The sequence below is a fragment of the Cottoperca gobio genome, chromosome 17, assembly GCF_900634415.1.
Source record: "Cottoperca gobio chromosome 17, fCotGob3.1, whole genome shotgun sequence".
Taxonomy (NCBI): Eukaryota; Metazoa; Chordata; class Actinopteri; order Perciformes; family Bovichtidae; genus Cottoperca; species Cottoperca gobio.
Window position 1 is genome coordinate 5,978,245 of NC_041371.1, and position 19,952 is coordinate 5,998,196.

The 19,952-nt window shown below is 40.8% G+C and overlaps 1 protein-coding gene across 3 annotated transcripts in view; it reads left to right on the forward strand.

Moving 5' to 3' along the window:
* LOC115021958 (netrin-G1-like) overlaps positions 1 to 19,952 on the forward strand; it is a 54,446-nt gene that overhangs the window by 17,827 nt on the left and 16,667 nt on the right. For all 3 annotated transcript variants that reach the window (XM_029452699.1, XM_029452698.1, XM_029452700.1), the window contains exon 3: positions 7,128 to 7,771. In XM_029452699.1, the coding sequence (XP_029308559.1) occupies positions 7,128 to 7,771 (644 nt within the window). The remainder of the gene's footprint in view (positions 1 to 7,127; positions 7,772 to 19,952) is intronic.

A 19,952-nucleotide genomic window follows, 5' to 3' on the forward strand; every position in this document is an offset into this window, starting at 1 on the left:
TTCCTCTGAACTTCGTGATTTTAAACATTTGAAATGTAGCATTTAAGTGTTTTTCAGTAACACGGTTGTCAGTTTAGTAATCAGAAACTGACGGCGCAGTGCTGTGTCTCTTTATATACTGTAGGCTTTTATTCCCTACCAAAAAGGTTTTATGCCGGTCAGGGGGTACTTTGGCTGAAAATACATTTCAATGAGTCTACAATGTTGAAAAGAAGTTCAATGCTCAAACACTGCTCTGCAGGATCAAGGTTTGATCATTGGTAGAGACTAAAAGTCAGAATATACTGACCACTAAAAGCACCGACTTTGACTATTCTTTTTATTTAATTGGTCTGTAAAACATCATCACTGGTTACAGCCATTTATGAGCAATTTAGCAGTTTATATACATTAAGCAAAAAGAAGTAGATGTATCTATTATCTCACAAGGAAAAGGAAACATAACCCTTATTACCCTGCTAATTGGACCGTGTTTAAATCTTTCATTTCTTCCTTCTTGTGCCAAAATGATCCAAGGACCCGCAGGTTGGCGATCACTGGGTTACATTACTCAAGCAACCTTTGGCTAATGGATTCTCATACTATACAAAAAATTAATGTAAGCTAATGGTTGGAAGTGGAAAAGTACACAAAAGTGCTTTAGTGCTGTACATGCATGATATTGAATTTGCCATCATCTGGTATCAGGTCTCAGACCTTCATAACCCTCCAACCTCAGATATGATATGATGGTGCACTCACAGGTCAGATGAGCAATCCTCCCGTCCTCCATTCCTCTGAAGGTCAGAAGAATGAAAAGTCTGGCTCTGTTGTGAGCCACTGCTGGCCCTGACTGCAGGTCATTAAAACTCTATTGAGTTTCTGCCAAAGCTCTGACTCTCCCAATATCTCACCATGGCTCATTTCAGCTGTCTCTTCCGTCAGGGCTTATACCAAGCTCTAAAAGGATCAACACCCAGTCCCTGTGTTCGCTTTAAACTCCAACATTCTCTCTTCTAAAAAGCCGACCGAGATCTACCTTGATATCATCCTTTTTGGCCCGGCTTCTGTGTATCACCACAAACGTATCATCTTCAGTTATATCGAAGTACCCTGTGAGTGCAGGCCATAGATAGCTCGCCTTTTTTTTGCACTGATTGAAAGTTGAGATTTTATTGTGGTCTTAAAATGGCCATCCTGTGATTTTGTGAAGCAGTGCTTCAGCTCAAATAATTGTCATTTTTGTTGTCCTGGATCAACTCCCTGAACACTGAATCACAGACGAGTGATATCACCGAGCTGTCATTTTGTCAAATTCTCCTCCTCTGCTGCACCCCATGAATGAGGATGGGCATCCGGAGGTGTGATAGAGGGGGTTTGGGCCAGCGACAGGTCTGCAGGTGTCATGCTGCAGGTTAGGAGGTGTAAGGCCGAGCAGGATGATGGGCTGATTAATCCAGCAACACCTCGGGTCCAGGGGGAGAGACTTCTCTCACAGCCACAGAGGCTCTGTAGTGAGGAGGTGACGGAAGGCTCAGCACAAACTAGTCAAACACACACAGGTCACAGACTCATTAATGTTATATTACTGTATGTTTCACATTGTGGCTTTACCTCAAATTGTATATATATACACACAGCAGTAGGTGAAGCATCAAGTTTAAAAGGAATTCCGGTTTAACTGCTGAGATTGGGGGATGCTAAAATAATTACCCAAAATGTCCATTGTAAACCGTGATCACAGTTAACAGAACGTCTTCCTAATTTCATTTTTTGACATGTGAAGTGACTTTCCTGCACCTTAAGGGATTGTTACGACATTTCGGTGGCTCACATTCGGCTATATCTTCAGATTAAGTTGTTTTGATAATCTGGATGAACAGTTGGCTTGTGTTCAACCTCTCTGATCGTCTAACACAGGGGTGTCAAACATGCGGCCCGTGGGCCAAAACCAGCCCGCCAGAGGGACCAATCCGGCCCGCGGGATGACTTTGCAAAGTGTAAAAATTTGTTGTTTTGATCATAAAGTAAAATACTGTTCCTAAATTTCCTTCGGGATCTATCTATCCATCTATTCAGATACCTGTGACAAAATGTTTTGTGCCTTTGTAGACTAAAATGAGTTTGACACCGCTGCTCTAACAGCTCGTGTTAAATGCCACCTCAAACACTGCCATTAATCCTAATCTTAAACCAACATGTCATGCATCTATGCAGTATTGCATGTATGCACGTGTGTACAGCATCAATGTAGGTGTGTAGTTTGCACATGTGTTATTATATGTAGGCGGGAAGGTCGGTGGGAAACGATCAAAATTGAACGAGTCCTAATTTGATTGACCTACAATTTGATTAGTTATAATTGCTGACAAACTGTTTTATATAATTATCATTATTACATCCTTCCAGGACTAAACTGCTCATCAATTTATGCACTGAAAGACCTCTTGTGATGCTACGGGACTTTGTTTGTATCTGTTTGCTTACTGATTAGCAAAATATTTCTTCTTCTTTCTGAAAAAGGGTGCGTCAGTCAAATAAAGTCAAGCTAAATTATTATTAAAAGCATTTACTGAGCAGAAAGAAAGTATCTGTGTCACAGAGGGATTTACAGAGAAACAAAGCAGCGAGCACATATCAAACTGTGTCACAATGGAAAAATAACAAGCTCACCTTAAAAGGAAAACGGCTGGAGAAAAGTGTTGTGAGTTCAATCTGTGATCTGAGCTTCTAGTCCAGAAATCTGTCAACTAAACTGATTGGTTGGATTGCCTGCACCCATCCTTCAACCGGAGCTGTCGCTGGCCAGAGAATTTATCTGCCGAGCCACATCTTGTGTCAAAAGGCACATCATCGAGAGGTTACTCTTTGTCAGTCTCACAGGCCGTATGTCACTCATTTAAACATCCGCCTCACATGTGTACGTGTGCGCGTGTGTGTGTATGATGTGTGCATTTGCACAATCCTCGATGATGTCTGCGTTTGGGCTTTATCAGCGCGACCCATTTTTAGCAGAGAAAAAACCCATTGCTGTGCTTTAGTTCCGTCACGGTTCATCGATTCCTCTAATAGAAAAACGTAAACTATCGAACACGACCATGAAATCACATCTCAATATCCACTGTGCCTTTATAATAATCCAAAACACCTGAAACGCTTTATATATTCCAGTGGATGACGTTTGAATGCACATGCCTTAGCTCATGTCTCTCTGTCTTTTCCTTGTTTTCTTGCTCTCCTGCTGTGTGACACCCTGATATTGGATTGACCTTATAGGCTGCAGAGATCGGGACATCATTAGCCGCGCGACCAGCTGCAGACTTGCTGCTCGGGTCTCCACCGCTAAGCCACTGCCCCCGGACAGATCATATAGCACTGATAGAAACCAGCTGGGCTCCGTTACACAGCACCCGTGGTGACAATAGAGATGTCAGCAATATGAAGGAGAGACAGGCCATTAGAGTGCCTTTGCAGCGCTGTATGTAATGTCAATAGGTGTAGACTAAGGGAGACTATCTGACTGCTATGACAAGACCTAATGGGGTCCTTTCAAATGTATAAACTTAGAACAAAATAAAAACAATCAGTAGAAAGAAATATATGTACCTATTTGAAGCTAATGTACTTGCTTTGGACAAAAGCATCAGCTAAATGAACTGTAATGTAATGTACACAGTATATGTGTGTGTGTGTGTGTGTGTGTGTGTGTGTGTGTGTGTGTGTGTGTGTGTGTGTGTGTGTGTGTGTATGTGTATATAACATATGTAAAAAAATTGTATGCAAGCTGCTTTCATCAAAACACAGTTTTACAATATTTCAAGCATATAAATAAATGTATTTCTCAATAATGTAATTACATCATCAACATATTCAATTGTGGTTGAAAGTGACATTACGGCGACCTTTAACTCCAAAAATAATCCATGCTACATTATACTTTCATGGCAGCAATTCTTTTGTAAGGGCGGGTCACATTTTTCATTTGGTCAATATCTCCTTATGGTTCAAAACTCTGGTTTCTTTCTAATTCTCTGCAGACTATTTCCCTCTCCCACAGTCATGATCACAGGTAAAGGATCAAGCTGAGAGGGCTTATTGTTTTTCAATAGCTGCCCTGTGGCAGAGTACTAAAGCCCTGGGACTTAAATGACCACAGAAGGTATTGATCTTCATAAGGCACTGTTAAATAACCACTGCAGGAAATACGATGAAAGGTCCTGACCTTTGTCTAAGTCTCTACCCTTCCACTTCACTGGGTTGTATGAAAACATTCTGGTGTACTGGGCTTTACTGGGAGAAGGTAAATACTGTATGCCACTTAATGTTAGATTAGAAAAGAGCCTTCACCTTATTGAGTGTTATTAATGATGGAAGATGCTTTTATGAAAGGGTTCGTCCCCAGCCATTTCCCTGTATGTGAACGGCTGGAAAGATCACTTCCCTGAAGGCCTGAAGTTGAGGCAGGCAACGAGAGAATGAATATGGATTGAATTTATGAGTTGCTTTTCCACTGGTCTCTGAACAATCCTTCTGCTGGCGTAATGAAGCAAATGTCTCTCTTTTGTTAAAGCTTCTATTTACTCTGCTTCTTCGCTGTTCAGTCAGGAAATTTTTTTTCTCATTAGCCGTGGACGCTGCGGTCTGAGTTCTTTACATCGTCCGTGAATGAGGCTCCAATTGCGGAAGATGCAAAGGCAGGCCGCCCCGCTGCTCCCCGAACCTAACTGCGGCAACAAATGAATCAAATATAAAGTGAAAATTCATGCTCTTGAATGACAACAGGGAAATCACCGTCTCTCTCTTCCTCCCTCGCTCTCCATGTACCGTCAAGGTCTGAGCTCTGAGCAGACCTCCATGGCTGTTCAGTCAAAGGTGGGGAATATAACAAGCCTCAGCACACATCATTGGTAAACAGTTGACACTAGTACAATTTACTGTCCCTGTAGTCAAACTCAGGCAGCCAACATCCTCCTTATTACGTCTCAACTCTCTTTCAGATCTCTGCTTTCAGTGTGAACCTTTCAAGCTTCATGTTAGGCTTTGCATGTGTGTGTGGGTGTGCACGGGCATGAGAGCAGAATACTTTTAGCTACCGCAGATCTGTTTTAAAAGAAAACACACAAAAGGTGTACTTGTTTTACATTATCTCTCCCTCCCAATCGCTCTTATGTTCTCACTCTCTGTCTTAGCAACACAACCCTTATTACCCTGCTAATTGGATCGTGTAACGCTCCTTTGAGTCAGCTAGCGGGCCTGGTGACCCACAATCTCTCCGTCTTGTTTTACCTCATACCATAATTATCGCTTTTACTGTAGCCGAGGAGCCGATATCGTATCACAGTCCCACAGAAAATTAAATGGACTGAGAAGATCTTTATCTAAAAACAGAGAAGTCGTACATACATCAACTGTGAGCGAGAAGAATTTAGGGTACTTACTCAAAGACAAAAAGCAGGCATTGGTCTTTTCAAATCAAATACAATGGCGTGTGCTTATCAATATTCCTGCCAGTGATCTTCACCCGACAAAGTGGCAGTCTCCGTGGAATGCACTGCAGAGAGATAAGCGAGTAATGTTGCAGATAGCACTGTTCTCACCTTTAGATAATTTTGCGTGTAGAGTGTCAGATGATTGCTGATTATCGAACCGCTTTACAGTTGATCTGAATCTCATCTGCACTTAACCTCATTGTTCCTGGAGCAGAGGTGAGAGGAATGTCAATTGGAGTGTGTCTTCTGCTCTCTGGCTCATTCTCTCTTCGACACACGCGCACACACACACACACACACACACACACACAGGGATACATACTGCATGTGCAAACACACACACACACACACAGCAGCTCTCTCTATCCCTCTCACAAACAAACACATCAAGAGCTTCACGCTCACACAAACATCCAGACTTGGTGGATGTCTATGGTACAGAGCAGAAACAGGCCCATGAAAAATGCATGTCCCTTTGCGTGTTTCATAAGAAGCACTCATCGGGATTCCGTTCCCATCTCAACTGGAACACCATACAGGAATATCAATTACCCTGGCAATTTGGGTGGCAGTGTAGGCAGGAATGCCGCTGAATGAGAATATGGGATCCACAGTGTCGTCGTAATGAGAGGGTCACTGTCTCCTATAGCTCTAACGCCAACATTGCTCGCGCAGATTATAAAATACAAGTCGGCCTGAATGTGTTAGAAGTGCTTTCGAGCACGGCGGCGGAATCATGATAGGATGGCGAGAACAATGAGGCACTGGAAAAGCAAATATTCGACGCAAAGTGGACCAACAGCCGACTGGGGAGACGCTACGGGGTTTGTAATTTTGAGGGTGGGACTATACCAGGGACTTTATAACTAACAAGTTTATGAAGAGTCCACTTTTTCTCTGAATATTTTATGCAAAACTAAATATTTAACTACCTTTTGACATTTCAATTGCATAACTTCCCTTCCTTAAACTACAGATCGCTTAACATTCTGGATATTTTCAGCACGGTCCTTGATGTCTACTCCTTTCACCACCATTAATACACTTTTATTAGTTTGCTGTAGAGTTAGCAGGTAGCAGGGAGAGTTGCTTTCTGATATAATCCAAAAGAGTCAGCAAGAAAGTCAAGCAGTAGAATACAAAAAGTAATCAAATCATGCCCTAAACCACTCGTCAGCAAGTTGTGAGGGCATTCATTTAATTGTACTGTAGGTGTAACATATTTATTTTAATGCTCAAGGGCTCTGCCTTTGGTGTATTTCTTGAATTGTCACAGATACTGCCATGATTTTGCATATGTATATAACAAAGAATAAATCAATAAATCCACAATTGACAGTTTCCTCTGTGCATGATATGAAAAAGGACAGTAAAATAAAGAAAATGTGTTTGTTGCAATTTTATTATTATATTAAGGAAATTAAGGAAATGTCATTCGTCTTTGGTTATTGATACCTTTTAATATAAATTGCAATGTAAAATATACTTTTGAAATAATATACTACGAGATGCACATTTCTCTTCATAGTATAGTGTCCCCAAATTTTGTAACAACTCACTCTTTTTACTATACAATATGTAATAGTGCCACCATATGCATTTTTATACCCCGATTCTAACGTGCACTTTCATGTGTATCTATGTGTTTGTGTTTTATAGGAGAATCCTTACATGTGCAACAATGAATGTGACGCCACCACTGAGGAGCTGGCTCATCCTCCAGAGCTGATGTTTGACTTTGAGGGTCGCAACCCCACAACGTTTTGGCAGTCCTCCTCATGGAAGAAATACCCAAAGCCCCTCCAGGTGAACATCACGCTGTCGTGGAACAAAACCGTCGAGCTGACTGACGACATCGTACTGACCTTTGAGTCGGGCCGACCGGAGCAGATGGTCCTGGAAAAGTCCCTCGACTACGGCAGGACCTGGACCCCGTACCAGTTCTACGCCACTGACTGCCTGGACGCCTTCACCATGGAACCCAAGACAGTCAATGACCTCACCCAGCGCACTCTGCTGGATATCATCTGCACTGAGGACTACTCCCGAGGCTACGTGTGGAAGAACGACAAGACGGTGCGCTTCGAGATAAAGGACCGCTTTGCCCTCTTTGCCGGGCCTCGGCTACACAACATGGCCTCGCTGTACGGCCAGCTGGATACCACCAAGAACCTGCGGGACTTCTTCACCATCACCGATCTGAGGATTAAGCTGCTGAAGCCGGCCACTGGAGCCACCATGGTGGATGAGAATAACCTGTCCAGATACTTCTACGCCATCTCTGACATCAAGGTGCAGGGCAGGTAAGACCCTCTTTGAATCTCACCAAAAACCACTGTATGTATCCTTCAGGTCTAAACACACATGTCGAGTTCAAATCCATCCTTATAAAACATTTACAGAGTTAATCTTTCAGTATTACAACATGTTTTACATCCATGTTAACTTGTTAGCCTTCTTCTTCACTGCCTCTGTTAGTGTATTGCTGTGCATCTTTGCACAGTTGTCGGCAAAGTCCCAAAAAGCTGAACACCAAAGTTGGAGACCTTTTCACAAAAAGAGCCTGAATTTCTTGGTAAACTAAAACTGGTCTGTCGGGGAATCACATTTTCAAACAGTGGAAGTTCTGTGGTGAAGAACTGTAGCAGTCCTTAGCGTTTGATGAAGCCAGAGTCAATAACGATTGATGTTTTGGATGGATTGATAGAATTTATGGCATTATATTCACAGAACGTCAGTATTAAGTGGGGGCGGTCAACCATTTGCTACTACGTGCCAACAGTTTGCAGGTTTTCAGTCCAAAAAAAGACACCACACAACGATAAGCACTGCTTCACGTAGAGGTGAAGAGCTTATCAGTGAAATCCCCCCCGGGTTTATCAGCTGGAATGTCAACCGACAGACGTGGCTTCTCCGTGAAACATGGCACCATCCCCTGGTTTAAACCAAAATACTTTTTTCCACCTTTTGTGTAAAAGTTGCCTCTTCATGGTCCAATTTTGGCACAACAAAATCCAATATAAAATGTTGCTGATTATGATTTTAAGAAAGCACCATCAACTGAGCAGAAAAGTAAACCGCCACAGTCTGATCATGAATGGGAGTCTATGAATGCATTTTGATGAGGAGGATTCCTAATGAAGTGAATTGACACATTACTGTTTACAAGTGGTTGAATATTCAAAATACAAACGAAAAGAAGCTTCAATGTCTCCCTTCTGTTAGGCCAAGTCTTGCACAGTTTGCACTTGTTAACGCAGAGCAGTCCAAGGGTTGAGTTGGCCGAGAATAAATTCAACCAAGCCCACAATTCTGTTTCTAAAATGAGTCTGACTCAATCAAAAAAAAAGAGCAGCCTGAGCAGACGCTGAACTCTACACTCCTAAATTACTTATTATAACCTCTAACTTGACAAGGACAAAGGGGCTGAGAATGCCTCCTGTGCATAATTGCAAATAGAAGAGTTTCAATGCATGTCTCTCTGCATTTTATATATTTTATATTGCAGACACACATCAATATTCATAATCCCATAATATGATATTACGATTATTGGGTCAGGTAGCACATACATTCTAGAGAGCTGAATTTACTTTGGTTGATGTTTTTTGCCTTGAAACATTATTGTCAGTTTAATTAAATAACAGCATAGATTCTGTGTTTTGATTACTATGACTTTTACCTCACAGAAAGGTACCTCACATGGCATACAGATATCCCCATCCACAATTTAAACACACATTTCTCATTGCCACACACAACAGTTTCCTGAATCGCAAGCAAAAGTCAGCTGCTAGGGTTTCAAACCGAATCATATATGATCAAATGATTTTTTTAGTTCAATGAAACCAGATCAGTTTAGTTTACCTTGACACAATACAGGGGACAGAGAGGACAGAGGCCACTAAACAGCTGAGAAATGCTAGGACACAAAACATGGACGATATAGGAGTTTTTATAGATTCTACTGTATTGTGAGGCAGAATTTAGCCAAACGTCAAAGATCTGTGTGCACAGTTTCGTTCAGGTATATTACGATTAGCTATAGGCAGGTTTACTGGTCTCCCTGAAGAGAAAGACTTTATGTGATTTAGATGAGACTAGAGTTTATTGCTCATTATGTGATGATTTAAGTGCTTAATTTTTTAGTTCTTCTGGATGAATGACTATAAAGAACATGAGCTGTATTCTATAGGGTAGGGAGGAAATGTTTCTGTCTCTTCAGGGAGAAATCCAACTTTTTAGCTGCCAATTGCTCCATATGTTTACCATATAGTTGCTAACTTTGTCAGCAGCAGGAACTGTACTGTGTGTGATAAGATTGCACAGTTGGGAAACAAGTATATCGAAAGCATACGTTTGCAGACCCAAACCCAAAAACAATCCAACACTACAAAAGAAGGTTTGCAGAGCTGACTGCAGAGTTGGGTGATTTTTGTAGGTTTGTCACTAACCCTTCACATCACACACACTAATTTAATCCATTTTTAATCTAAAATATATAGATTAGTACAGTTTAAAAGAAAGCCAATTCTATTGTATCTCTTTTAATTCAGATGCTGCTCCCTCTCCACTTAAAGTAAAAGGTTTTGCTAATATTCCAATTTCAAAACCTACATTTTCAGTGAATTTAAGAAAACTTCCTCTGCGTGTGTCATTAACACAGCTTGCAATGTCGCTACGTATAATATATTCTTCAATGAGTCATCAGAGTGCCTCTGTGATTTTCAGGGAATGGAAACATTGTTGTTTCATGATGCATGGAAATGGCCCACATGATGCTCATAAAGTCTCTACAGCTGCTCTCCAAATGGGACCTGTGTTGCTTGCTGCATTTGGTTTATATGAGGATAACTAGGTTGGTAATGACCCATCAGATGGGCCCTTGGTGAATCGAAACAGTTAGTCCCTAATTAGAATTCAGTCGACTTCAATGGCAGATTAGAACCATTAGCACGTTGGCTAATTGGTAGGAGACTAATCTTGTAATTAAGAGCATTTGCAGCTGATTAAATGGTAATCATCAGAGACACATCAGCGAAACGTGAAGCATTCAGAATTGCCACGCCGTGGTTCCAAATTTAGCTTTGCCCTGTTTCACAATGGGAATATTTATGGTTTAATCAATGGGGTTTCCTGTTTGAGCAAGTTTATGCTTTAAATAACACACATTTTTTAGAGATCTGTAGTATTTTTTTTAATCATCTTTGACTGCTGGTTGCAAAATCAGTCCCTGAACAGGGTCTGTCATAGCTGCCAAAAACACGAGGCAGCGCTTCATGATATTTGATGACTTTGATCACATACCACTAGTTTTCTTTTTTCCTTTTTTATATAAATAGGTCTGATAGGTCTGATTTGCAAATATCCCATGCCACCAGCATGGGATATTTGCAAATCAGACCTATCAGAGAAATAAACACGTTCTGCAGTCAGACACACTCTTCCAATACTGACAATACTAACACTATTGTACTATAAACATGAATTGATGAGATCTAAATTGCAGGGCTTGCTACCCAGCAAAGAATAGCATCTCCCACAGATATCTTATATTGCTATTCATTAGAAAAGAGTGGCAAAAAGTTGGATGGGAGGAAAATAAGCCATTTTGCCCAATTTTCCATCCTGCCCCCGGGCATCAAATTCAATTTTGCACAAAAAGTTTGCAGTGAGAAAGAAAAGAAAATAAACATACGATTTCTGTCCCGAGGTAGATCAGTAACTCACTTGAAATAGGGGGATGGAGACGGGTTGCGGGGCGACTGATTAGAGTTCCCAGCAGCCTCGGGAGCCTTCTGGCTACAACCAAATGTGAACGCCTTATCACAGAATGTCCATCCTGTCCGAGAATTCCCAGAATACGCTACAAACGCTGATTAACTTTCACTCGTACACTGCTGAATATTTGCAGCGTCAGGTAACCTGCGGATACGTTTATGAATGTCGTAGCTCTGAATGGATGGGGATACCGTCACGCTTAGGAAACATCAAATTATATTTCCACAAAGATTGGTGATGGTTTTGTCTCATTTCACACCTAAGGCTATATCTCAGAAATGAGAAAAGCAATATGAATGTACCAATGTTTGTGAAAGATTCATGTGCTTAGCAAAGATAATGTGAAAATTAGTCTCGAATGAAAAAGGAATTTCATTTGGGGAAAATGTTTGAAGAAAAAAAACAATCGTAGAACAATTTAAGTCCCTTGAAATCTATTAGTAACTCACTGGTTGTGTGTTACTTGCTTACTTACGTACGTATTTCACACTCCCAGTATTAAATACTCCCAGATAAAATAGAGTTTCATAGCGGAAAATCTTCAGCATTAAAAAAGACATCAGCAGTAGAACATATACCAGTTTTCCCACCAGTATCCCAAGAAATGACATTGATATCGGATGATTCTGCACCTCAGGATTTATGTCCGCTGCTAACGGTCAGTAGCAATGAAGGAAGCAGTGAGCCCTTCATGCAGTCAGGCAGAAAGTGAGGGCGTGGAGGTCGGTGTGGGGAGACTGGAGTTTGTGAACCATCACACTTTATTGTCCTTTTCAGTAAGACACATCAAGCAAAGTCGTTTCCACTGCAAAGACCCCTGCTTTCTTTCACGGCGAATAAAGCAACGTAAATATGGCAATCAATCACATGTGTCGCATCCGTCAAGTGTTGCCGTAGCGCTATCAGGGAGGAGAACTCCTGCCGTGAACTATAAAAAGGTGCGGTCAATCTTTCACAGGCTCTTGGAAGCCTCACGGGCCTTTCTCACGCCACACGTTTAGACTTGTAGGATAAGCACAGGTGTTACTAACGCAACGCTAACGATGGCTCTGTTCTTCTCAAGTGTTCCAGTGAAAGTGAGCCAGCGTGCACGATACCAGGAACTCGGAATCAAAGCAGCTAAATGGAATTCAGCCGTCATTCATTTCGTTATTTACACCTGTGCTTTTCCTACTGTGAGAAGTCAAAATCTCTTCCGTGAAAAAGGCCTATTGCGAGAAACATAATGAAATCCCAGACTTAAGTGCCCGAGGCAGGTTGAAACAAAGCAAGCACACCAGTAAAAGTAAATAACAATTGATTCAGAAATAAATCCTGTGAAGCTCGAGAAGCCACACATGACAGCGTAAAAGAGTAGATTTCTCCTTTAATAATCTAAGAATTGTTACAAAGCACAAGTTTATAAAACTGGCTTCAAAAAGCACTGAAGAAAAAAAGAAGAAATAAGGAGAAGGTAGCAGGGGGATATTCTTGAAACCTCTCCCGAGTAGAGAGTCTTGTGTGGCGGGGCTAGCCGTGCTATTGATTTCTAATGTTATTCCACATCAACGAAAAACAAAAACCTTGAACCGTGCAGGCTGTCCCACCTTTCCACGTTTCCCTCTCCATCGTTCCTCACTTATTGATCAGATGTCTGCTCGTTAATTAAGACATGACCGCTGCCGGCTGGCTGCGCGGTCAGAGCTGCACATCTGCAGGGCTGCAGCGGGGCCTGGGAAAGGGAGGCAGCTAATCCATAAGTGCTAATGTGCTATTTCTCTCATCCCTCTTTGTCATTCTCTACTTTTCCCTAACCGTTTTTCTTTCCTCACTGTTTTCATCTCGTTTCCGTTTTCACCTGGTATACAAACACTGCGTCAAAGTAACAATAAAATAACTTTTCATCATTGCTACAGGTCTGATTCCAAGATGTGAAGCCATCACTACATATACAGTGGTATAGTGGTTAGTGGTATTCATGCAGTTTAGAATGAGTGGTCGTTTTGCTAAACTAACTGGTTATTTGCTCATTTAGTCTTATATTACTGGCATAACATTTTGTATTGTAATGTATTGTGTTTTTTGTGAAATGAAATCGTCAGTTTTCATCTTCATTAAAAAGCATTTTGCTTCAGTCTCCAATCAGATATGTTTCATGTCACACAGCAAGCTAACGTTAGCTTTGTCATTCGGGTCGCTTTCCTATAGAACAGTTACACGTGGCAGTTATTGGGTGTAAATATAAGATACATTATCTTTACTTACAAACTAATCTTTGTAGCGCAAACCTGTTGAAATGACCAGGCTAAGAACAGCTGGTGTGTGGCTCCAGGATTACGTACAATGTACCATTTGTACGTAAGTCTTGTGCAATTCAATATACAATGAAACGCTGCTTTGTATCGCATAAGGAAGTTAGAACATCTAATGTTAACATAACTGCAGGCTTGTAGAAATTGAAGAGAAACATTTTATTCCCTTCTGACTTCCTATGCTGACAAATATATAAAGAAAAAAAAAAAGCTAATTTTAAAAGACAAAAAATATATCCTGAATCCTCCCTCTGAGGTATACATGAGAGTTATTCAAAGGCAATTTAGATACAAAAGAATCATAGTTTTAGATAAGGTATGAAACATTTACTATTATTATATGCTCCCCATGTTCCCCTCAAGCTAGAGACAAACTCTGTTTCCCCCTCTCCCGCTGGGAATCCTGAGCTTATAAAAGTACCGTATTACAAACTTCAACTATATCTTGCACTTAAAAAAAGATTGCATCTAAATGCAGCTCCTCCACAGTGCAGGACGAGGCATCGCACCACGCTGAACCGCATATAGAAGATCTAAACTCGGAGGATATCTACAGTATGCTTTTTAACGGTCGCTTATAGAAATGATGTAAAAAAAAAATAGTATTACACCATATCATCCAGCGCACAATGTGCCAGGACATTTCTATCCCTCATTTAAACTACTGACATGTGAATATCCTTCCATCCTGAAGAAGTAGCCTTCCATACTATGTTTGCGTGTCTCTCTCCCCTCTCTCTATATTAGCGTGTACATTTAGAAAAGGCAAGACAGGACGAGTGAAGGAAATAAATCAATATTCCTCTGGAGTGTTGGAGTAAAGGATGTTGCTGAGTAGCTTGATGGAATTTGCCGTTGATTTTTTAGCTCAGTGGGTGGAGATGATTTCATAATTTTTGACTGTTGCAAAGTATACCCCTGCAAAGACGGCAGAGCATACACAGTTGCACAGCTGGGTGTTTTTTGTTAACACAGCCCATGTTTTTATACTTTTTCCTCCTCCAGTATTTTCACATTCAAAAAGGTTTTTGAACCCAGATTCCCCCTCATCTTTGAGCAATTTCTATTTCTCTCACTTTGGGATGTTTGCTGCCTCAGATGGATGCTTTTCTTTCTTTCATGTGTGGTGAGGACTGTGTCAAAGCCTGCTGTTTATTTAAAAAGGTTGTTGATCTATATTTGCATTTTAAATCATGCCCATACCTTACTGGTACCGGTTACCCGTTTAAACATACATGGTTGAGTAGTGCAGTACAGTAAGGAGCTTAAAGCGATCTTTAATCTTTATTAACCTATTAACAAAAAGATGTTGCATGAAGTCCCCTTGAGTTAAACCATACTGTTACTCAAAACCTACATTTCGATAATCTCTAAACCGCTAATGAGCGAGGCGATAACTATCCGCTAGCTGTTCTGTGTGTGCGCTGAAAGAAGTAGCACAGAGCCACGCCCATCAAACAAAGGGACACTATTTTTTTATTTTTTTATTGGACTGAAATACTTTCTTTAATTGGCTACATTGCCCTTCGCATAGCCTCACCAGCCAAAACAAACTGCTCACACACCCACACACAAACTCACTGGCTCTTATACAGCCTTTCACATACAGCAAACACACACACACACCCACACACAAACTCACTGGCTCTTATACAGCCTTTCACATACAGTAAACACACACACACACACACACACACACACACACACACACACACACTTACAACTCTCCAAGCCTGTGCCCTGTGAACCATGACAGCTGTAGCCAGCCTGATTGACAGAGTTTGAAAGTCAGGTTGAAGTGCAGGTTCACACGACCCCCAGCGTTACTCCACCGTAAGGCTCTCTGCCAACTCCTGCTCACTTATCTTCTACCAGATGTCTGTCACATGCTGAGATGTTTTCTGCCAGTCATCTCCCGGTCTCCAGCGTTTAATTAGTGCTCATTAAGGTCCAGGCTTTCTTTGTAAATAATATATGGAGAGAAAGTACATCAACATTAGCCGTCTCTGGTGGGCCAGTAGCCGTGAAAATCAACACGTCCTTGTAGCGACACTTATTGTTTGATCAAGCTTGACTAGCAGTGATACACACGAGGTAGTTGTGGCAGTTCAAATGGTGTATGTGTGTGTGTGTGTGTGTGTGTGTGTGTGTGTGTGTGTGTGTGTGTGTGTGTGTGTGTGTGTGTGTGTGTGTGTGTGTGTGTGTGTGTGTGTGTCCTCACTTGAGTAATGCAGGGCCTTAGCATGTTTATTTTTCATTATATTAAAATATTAACACTACGTTTAAAAAAAAACCCAGATTTTTTTATTTGTGCTTTCACCCTTCACCCTAGGTGAGTGCATGAAGTAAGCACCACATGCATGCTTCTGTGTTCACACACACACGCGGACACACACTCTGATTTCCATATTAATATGTCCACCCATAGCCGATTTCTTCATGGCTTCCTCCTTGTCTCAGTGGCTTACATCCCATGAATGAGATGGCCCTCCTCGGGCTGAGGTGCGTAGACATTACCATACTGTATGCCTACATCAATGCACAACCTCAATAATAGGCCCCGTCATTGAAACAAATCACAGGCTTTCAGTGGCAGTGGCCCAAGCCACGTAAATTCAAATTTCATTTCGCCTCGGCAGAAAATTGAAGCACGGGGAATTAGCTTGTGATCCATTCCTAATATTTCTCCAACAATTTGGGGAGCCCTGCCGTCGCTACTTTATATTTTCGATGGTGGACGCAAACAATTTGCTTGTGATGTATTACATTACACCCCGAAGAATGACAAAATTGGCCACAGCACAGAGCGACGAAAACAAGCCTAATCGGACTCTTCAATTTCACGGTGACACAGCCTGGTGTAATGAGGTGACTCTGTGACTCCTCTCCTCTCCCTGTGAAACAGTTCAATGCCATCCCAAATGTAAAACCAGTCAATGTAAAGTAACGCTGTCAAACTCATCAAGTTAGCTGGAGTTGCCTCGTTCCTGCTCAAATTAATGTTGTTTGTGTTGGAGACTTTTGTGTTTCCTTTCTCTATCCCTGCAACTATGTGTCCTCTAAAGACGGACGTGAACACTTTAACTTGCGTCTAATGCGATTTAATGAAGCTAAAGTAGGTTATTTAATTTACTGTAATAAACCATAGCAAACATTCATTTTCACCTTTCAAGGCCATTTTATAAACATTTAAGTGTGTTAAATGTGCTGTATTATTCATTTGAATATAGATGAATGATTGTATTACAACACAGTTTAGTAAACCAGGTAACATTTAACCTTTTAACAACAGGATTTTAGAAATACTGATGTCATTCGTCCCAAATAAAAGGTCTAAAGGTTGTTTCAAAACCTATCCACACTTAACCACACAATGATATGTTTGTAGGAAATTGCTGAATATTTTATTTGTGGCTCTAAAAGTAGTCAAATGAAAAAAATATTGAGACAAAAGACAGTTGGAACAGCCTTTAAATAAACAAAAAGTGTTGGTTTTATGGGGACTGGGAAGGCAATTCAAAGTGCTTTACATAAAACATAAGAAAAGCCTTAAGACAAGATTTGAAAAGAGCAAAAATAAAATGGAGGATAAAAATCTGCCAAAATTGAATAAACAGATTAAATGGGAAAATAGCAATTAAAGTTCAGTTCAAGATGCAGCATGAGTCAATAACCCCACATTTGATTTAATAAAAGAGAGTAGCAAAGTTTAATCCTCATTTCCCAGAAGATCTGAGCCGTCTGGATGTCCATCACCTTGCAGTTAACCAATAATCAAGCTGACCACTGATAATTATTCTCTTTCTGTCCATCTTTGTTAAGCTGGAGGTCATTCTGCCATTTCCCCCAGGACAATAAAAGACAGGATCCCATGACTAATAATGTAAGGACCAACTTACTGATTTATAAATGAAATTCCCACATGTTGGTCCCTGTGCAGCTCACATGTTTCAAGGGCATTCCTTCACTCTACTGTAAAAGACAGCCTCTCTTCCCCTGGAAGATGTTGGCAGGTTATTCTGGTTTGTCCAGGTTACACATTTGCATTCATCTAAAACTTTCAACAGGCCAAAGTTTCCCCTCAACAGCCTTGATCTGTCCCTATCTGTCGGAGCCATCACTGGTGCGAGGCTCTCGAAGTGCCTTGTCGAGAAAAAGTTTCAGGAAACCTCAGTATGTATTTATACAGCATGGACGCACATTACAGTTTCTGACCATGGGCGCTTTGCGTGTGGGGGAACAGGTGAGATACATGGAGTGGAGGGAGACTGGTGTGCTCAGTCAGTCAGAGCAGTCAGAGCAGCGTTCATGGGTTAAATCTCTAATGGACAGAAAAGACAGAAAAAAAGGTTCTTTCTAGTCTAAAATACCATTTAGCGTTATAAAATCTCATTAAGTAGTGTCTGCATACACATTTGCAGTCTTTAGAGTTTTTTCCAGGAAACCTTTTTTTGAGTTGCTGTCACTATTTTTCCCAAAGGTAGATAATATGCAATTCCTCTTATCTTTATTTTCCATATCTTCATAGCAGTGGGGAATAATGCACAGACTGGCTTTTTAGCAAGCACTAGCCCTTCATCAGTGTATGACCTGGCCCTGTGAGCCTCAGGATTTATACCCTACCGCAGGTGCAAAAGAAAAAACTGTTCAACCACATCGTTGCTTCCACAGAGAGAGAAAAAGAACCCGAATTGAACCATAGGGACCAATATTAAACACCAGGCACATATACTGTAGTAGTATTTATTAGTCAGCATCAGCAATGGTCAAATAATGTAATTAAATACTTTGAGATTTATAGTAGCAAGAAAAACATGAATCGAAGTGAAAAACAGGGAAATAAATTGATTAAAAAGGCAACTGTTGGGGGGCATCAAGGTCACATATACCTATAGTTTCAACAGCATTACAAGGACTACATATCAAAGTGTAGTTCGAACCTGCTGCACCCCAATGATGGTGGTGCAATCTTTCTATAAAACTAAGATGTCAAAACAACTTTAAATCTAAACTTAGCACAAAGATGTCTCTGCTGGATTGCACACACAGGTGAACTGAACATCATTCAGCAGAAACTTTAACTTTAACTTACATTCTTCATCTGCTCTTTAGACTACTCATTATGGCTTTCATAACCGTGATGTCTCCCTATTCAAACATTTCCATTACTTGGCACTGAGCTCACTGTACTGGGGATTTGTCTGAGAGGTAATGCAACAAATTGAACTTATGTCATCGTCTTTAATCTTTCAACAATTACCTCAGGGCTGTGTGCTTTAAAGATAATTACACTTACACTGGCAAACGTGCATTTTATTCAGTTTAATATTTGAATTGCTGTAAATGTGACCAGAAACATTCATTTAAATGAAGCAAAATGAAATCAGTGGCTTTAATGTAAAGTTAAACTTGAAAATTAGCGGGGGGGGGGAAAATTAAAGTTTCCCTAACCTGTCAGTTCAGGCTCTTCTACTTTGAGGTTCCTCTTTAACGAGTGCTGTGCTCCTCTCTTGTCTTGAGATGCGACTGTAGAAGCTGTCACGAGGAAGAAAAGCTGTGTTAGACACAGTGAGCCTGTCAACACACTGCCAAGCAGCCAGGAGAAGCCAAGGTTAGGGGCACTGCTGCTGTCTGCTCCTGGATATCAACATAAAGTAGCCCCTCGCCTCACCTTTACTTCACTGTAGAGATGTGTTCTTTGTTACACTTAGCATGCCCATTCACAGGCAACAATTTAGTCCAGAATCTGTATCACATTATTCACCAGGCGCAGAACATTATAATATCGTCTTTTCTTCAATGTGAGGATTATAGAAGGAAGTAAGAAGGTCATGACAACACTCATAATAAGACAACGCCTCAAGTCTATCCTGTTCAAAGTTAAACCTTTGGTCCATTTCAAATGACTAAAAGATACCCAACTTACCGACATAGGATTTAACCTTGCAGATAGTTTTAAATTGTATTTGTCTAGGTTTTGAAATATCCGTCTCTGATATTTCTTTCTTTTATTCGGGGGGCTTACAGCACTCATGCATTCAATTTACACATTTTTACAGGCAATGTCCTGGTTCCTCTGGACAATAAATGACCTCACTTTGAACAGTTTTCCTCTAAAATATTTGATATCAAAGAAATAGTCCGGACAAAAACAAATAAAATCTAAAGTATATTCATAGTGAAATATTAGTGTCTAATAATAACTCCCGCCACCCTTTTCACACACATACACCTGAACAACAGCAGACATCCATAACAGTGTCCATTCCGTCCTTTCAAAGAACATTTTCACCCCCAGCTGTTTGAAGAAATGCAATTGATGAGGAAGGGACAAAGACACTTGATGATCTCCTGCGTCTCCTCAGGGAGAGTCACTTGTTTGGATAATACGTATTGTTATTGGGCAGTACTC